General features: G+C 41.6%; 1 protein-coding gene across 1 annotated transcript in view; it reads right to left on the bottom strand.

The window, feature by feature from the left end:
* Positions 1 to 4848, bottom strand: part of Pde1c (phosphodiesterase 1C) — a 280202-nt gene that overhangs the window by 71573 nt on the left and 203781 nt on the right. Inside the window, exon 13 of the mRNA XM_026786001.1 lies at positions 1541 to 1661. Coding sequence (XP_026641802.1) covers positions 1541 to 1661 — 121 coding nt within the window. The remainder of the gene's footprint in view (positions 1 to 1540; positions 1662 to 4848) is intronic.

Raw genomic sequence — 4848 nt, 5'->3', positions numbered from 1 at the left:
AGTGCTGGGATTAAAGGCGTGCGCCACCATCGCCCGGCGCCTCTCATATTTTAAAATCAATTCTACTTACATCCTTTATAACAAAGCTCAAAGCTTTGCAAAGATGTGGAGACAAGCTGTCAATTACAATGGGTTTAGCAACAGCTACTAGTCATGCTAGGAATAGTGAAGTGGTGGTGGTAGTGGTGGTGTTTTGTTGTTGGTGGTGGTGGTGATGGTAGTGGTGGTTGTTATAGTAGTGATGATGTTGGTGGTGATAGTGATAGTGGTGATGGTGGTAGTGTTTTGTTGTTGGTAGTAGTGGTGATGGTAGTGCTGGTGGTGTTTTGTTGGTGGTGGTGGTGATGGTGGTGATGGTGGTAGAGTTGGTGGTAGTGGTGATGGTGGTAGAGTTGGTGGTAGGGGCAGTTGTGGCCATAGCAGTGGTAGTGGTGATGGCAGTGCTAAGATAATAGTGGTAGCAAGAACAGAGGTGACAGCAGCTGTAGTAGCAGAATCAGCTGTGTCACTAAAGACTAAGTGCCAGCTTTACAGTAGCCAGCACTTCTACCATGACAGGTCTTCCAAAGATCTTACGAATACTGAATAATTCAATTAACCTGTGAGCATCGTAATCTTATTTTCTCAAATAAGTAACCTGAGTGTGGTGGGAAAATCGTCTCAATGAGGGATTATCTAGATCAAGTTTATCAGTTTGCATCTTGGTGGATCATTATCTTGATTACATTAATTGAAGCAGGAAGATCAAGCCCACCATGGGATTTCCATGGGTTTGGGTCCTGGACTGTATAAAAGAGGAAAAAACAAAGTGGTGTAAATATATGTAAATTGATTCTCTTTGCTCTTGAGTATGGGTGACTAGCTGCTTCAAGTTCCTGCCCTGACTTCCCCACAACGAAAGACTAAAACCAGGAATTATAAGTTGAATAAACTCTCCCTTCCAGTTGCTTTTGTCTATGTTTCTATCACAGCCTCGGGGAAGGAAACTAGGGCGCTGAGCTGATTTATGTGAGACTACACAGGGCAATAAGCTGTGGAGTCAGGGCAGTAAGCCTGAACTCTGGCTGGAGAGTCTGACCTCGTACACCTCTACATTTGATATCCTTATGCTTTATGCTGTGATCCACGACCCTAGAAAACACTTAAATTTGAGGTGTTTTGTTATATTGTTTTTAAAATCTGTACTCCTCTTTCTTCCTGAATAGAAATGAAAGTCAGCCTCACTTCTGGTCAGAACTCTGATCAAAAGCCTGACCATCTGCAGAATCAGGAACAAGGGCTTTCTGCACTACAGAAGTGTACTGATCAGTGCTTCTGGAAACAAAGGCTTCAGAGAGTGGGGCATCCCACTCTGGCCTTGGGTCACCTGTTATGGGCCAGCCTAGCAAGCATAGAGAGTATTATTCTAAATCCTCTAAAATAAAGAAGGAGGAAGACATGTCTCCTGTAAGAAGCAAGAGAGGTACACCTCATTGTGATAGCACACATCCTTCAACAAAAGAATGCTACCACCACCCAGATCTCAAACTTCCCCACTGACCTTGAGCGCCTCTGACCGGTCCCACCAGTCTGGGAGGTTTCATCAATTAACGGGCTCACAATCTTCTCGGTCATATCCGTGAGCACAGTAAAGGTGGGTTCCACAATGAAGTCAATAAAACCTACAGAGAAGCAGCCGTGGCTCAGATAACAGCATGCTAACAGGGAGCAGTCCTGGTTTCTCACTAGAAACCAATTACTCTTTTCTTCACCTATCCACCACACAAAGAAAACACCACCTCTAGACGGGAGCTCCAAATCAGTCAAGAACTAGTTGGTCTCACTCTTATTGAATGTCACGAGACAATTTCATTTCCCCTATATAATTTTCTTAGGACTTTTTAATCAGTGATTCAATTGAAAGCTTAAAAATACAATTTAACACCTGCTATATAATAAACAGTGTGATGTGTTTTTATTAAAGGTTGAAGACGAATAATGCAAACCAATAGTCTTCAAAGAATTTGTAGGTAAAATTTAATGGGGACAAAAAGGAGCCCTAGAGTTTCTGCAGGGCCAAAGGAGAAGCCCAGATGAAGGTTCTTAGGAAAGAAATAGAAGAGAGGAGATGTTTTGCTCTTATAGAGACCAGTGAAGAGTTATGTGGAGGTTTTGTGTTTGAGCCAAGCTCTCAAGGATGGATGTTAAGAACAATGTGGCTATTCACTCTGGACAGAGGGACTTTCAGAGGTTGAAAAGTGTGCAGGTGATGACTGTGCAACCACTGGGTGGAGGGAAATGCTCTGAACTTTGAAAAAAAACGTTCAGGGAGGCCAGTTATCCACAGTTATGTCAGGAAAGGATGCTCTTAAGGTTTAGAACCGGAGAATTACTGGGCCAGCTTGACAAAATCTGCAAAGCTTTGTGATGATAGATTTAAATGAACTTTAATCCAGTCCATGCAGCAAGAGGCATGGAAAAGCAGTGAGGAGGAAAGACAGAGAGTGGGAAAATCTTGCTAGGAGCTATTGCAGCTGCTCAAACAGAAGATAAGAACCCGAGAACCAGAGCTGTTTTACACTGGGCACCAAAAGTATACATAGTACAGCACAGGAGGAGGCGCTGCTCTAGAGGACCTAGCAACAAAGTCGTAGAAATGAGAGGAGACAGAGGATGAGCTGCAAGCTGCTGACCTGAAATGCAGGAGGCAGAATCGAATGGGAAGTTAAAAGAAAGAATTGGGAACTGCATTAGGATCCTTACTGCAATGAAACTCTTTAAGATGGGCATACTAGAAAGTGAGCGAAAGCTGGCTTAGACTGATTGTCTTAACTCAAAAACAAACGACCAAACAAACAAATAAAACAAAACAAAACCATTAACAACAACAAGAGAGAAAGAAAATTAGATGAGTATTTGTTACACATTGAGTGAACATAGTACACACATTGGCACTAATAGGGATGGAGTAAGTCATCCATAGTCACATATAAGGATGGAGACAAACACCCACTAAGGGAGCTACTGCCCACTTCTTTGAGTAGGTATCTGGAAATGCAGTGATGAATATTTAGTTTTCAGTTACTGGTGCTGATACTCATCAGAGAAGGATGCTGAACAAACTGTAGTGTAACCCACAAAATAAGAACTGTCTATCTGATAAGGAAACAATTTTTAAAAAATTGTTTTGCAGTTCATAACAATTTAATTTGGCGCTCAAACTGCAGTATTTGATGGTACCCAGAATTCTTTTGCTAGGCCCCTATTTCTTACAGGAGAGTATAAGCATGTGAACTATTCTTGGCACAATGTAAAATCCTGGCCTTATTTTTCTCTATATTGTCTCTCACTGTACTCTTTTCCCTACCAACTGTTCCTGCCATACTGGAGAGACTGAGAATTCACTGACCATATTAAGCAGTTTTTAATCTCTCTGCTTTCTCTATCTCCTGTCTGTGGTGTCATTTTACCCAGCACTAAGCAATTGCTAAATGTACCTTATCTATCACTACCTGCCTAGACTTGAATGCTTCCTCAGATATAGCTCAAATATCACTCCTTAATAAGTCTGTATGAACCACCTGAATCTAATGGTTCTCATACGTTGTAAGAGGGCCACTTTTTGTTTCCCAGCTGCCCAGAAGCTCAGATCTGAAATAATCACACAGAAACTATATTATTCAAAACACTTGGCCCATTAGCTCTAGCTTCTTATTGGCTAATACTTATATCTTAATTTATCCCATTTCTAGTAACCTGTGTACCACAACATGGCTGTGACTTACTGGGTAAAGTTGTCAGCATCTGTCTCCATGGAGCCACATGGCTTCTCTCTGACTCCGCCTCCTTTCTCCCAGCATTCAGTTTAGTTTTCCCCACCTACCTAAGTTCTGCCCTATCAACAGGCCAAGGCAGTTTCTTTACTCACCAATGGTATTCACAGCATAGAAGGGCAATCCCATATCACTCATACTGTCTATGTATTCCATTGTAAAATGTTAAGATTCTACCTTCAGCATGCATAGTGCTCTAGCATACACTGTTTCCTGACATCTTACCTACCCACTGTCTAATACTAGTTTAATAATGTCCTTAAAAGTATGTACCATGTACAGTTAGTTTTTTTTTTACTTTATAGCATCTATTATAATTCCTAGAGTGCCCAGTACCTGTCAGGAACTCAAGACACACCGTGATAAAACAAATAAAAACAAATAAAACAATGAAGGTGCACATAAAGTTGAAGCAAATACCAGTCACGGTGACACACATTCTCAGTCTTAGCTCCTGGGAATCAAAGGCAGGCAGGTCAGGAGGCCAAGGGCCTTAGCTACACAGTCAGTTCATGGTCAGCCTGGCTCATGGTTAGCTTTAGCTAAATGGCCAGTTTTTGCCTAGCCTGCATTAAAGGAGACTCTATCTCTGCTCCCAAAGTAGGCAGGTAGAAAAGGCAGGAATTCTTTATTAAATAGGTTTTTGAGTGATCATAGACTCTTCTAAAGTAGAGTTCACTCATGACATTTATTTTATGTGATGGATGACACTGTTTCTCTTTCCCACGGCTGAGGGTTTTTATAATACGTGTAATATGATATTATGGTAATTCTTTTTTTAACCAAAGAAAAAGAGTGAGGAAATGAAAACAATTTAAAAGAGGCCTCCCAGGAAGGAGGAAAGTCCTAAACTTAGACAAAAGAAGCATCAAGAAGAAGAGATGGTCAAGTTGTGCACTCCTTTAATCCCAGTACTCAGGAGACAGAGGCAGGTGGATCTCTGAGTTTGAGGCCAGCCTGGTCTACCCAGGATAGCCAGGGATACACAGAGAAATCCTGTATTAAAAAGAAGGAGGAAGAGGAGGAGCAGGAGGAG

This window comes from Microtus ochrogaster, linkage group LG3 (assembly GCF_000317375.1).
Source record: "Microtus ochrogaster isolate Prairie Vole_2 linkage group LG3, MicOch1.0, whole genome shotgun sequence".
In the NCBI taxonomy this organism is placed as follows: domain Eukaryota; kingdom Metazoa; phylum Chordata; class Mammalia; order Rodentia; family Cricetidae; genus Microtus; species Microtus ochrogaster.
Note: the sequence above shows the minus strand (reverse complement) of the source record. Positions and strands in the feature narration are given on the sequence as shown.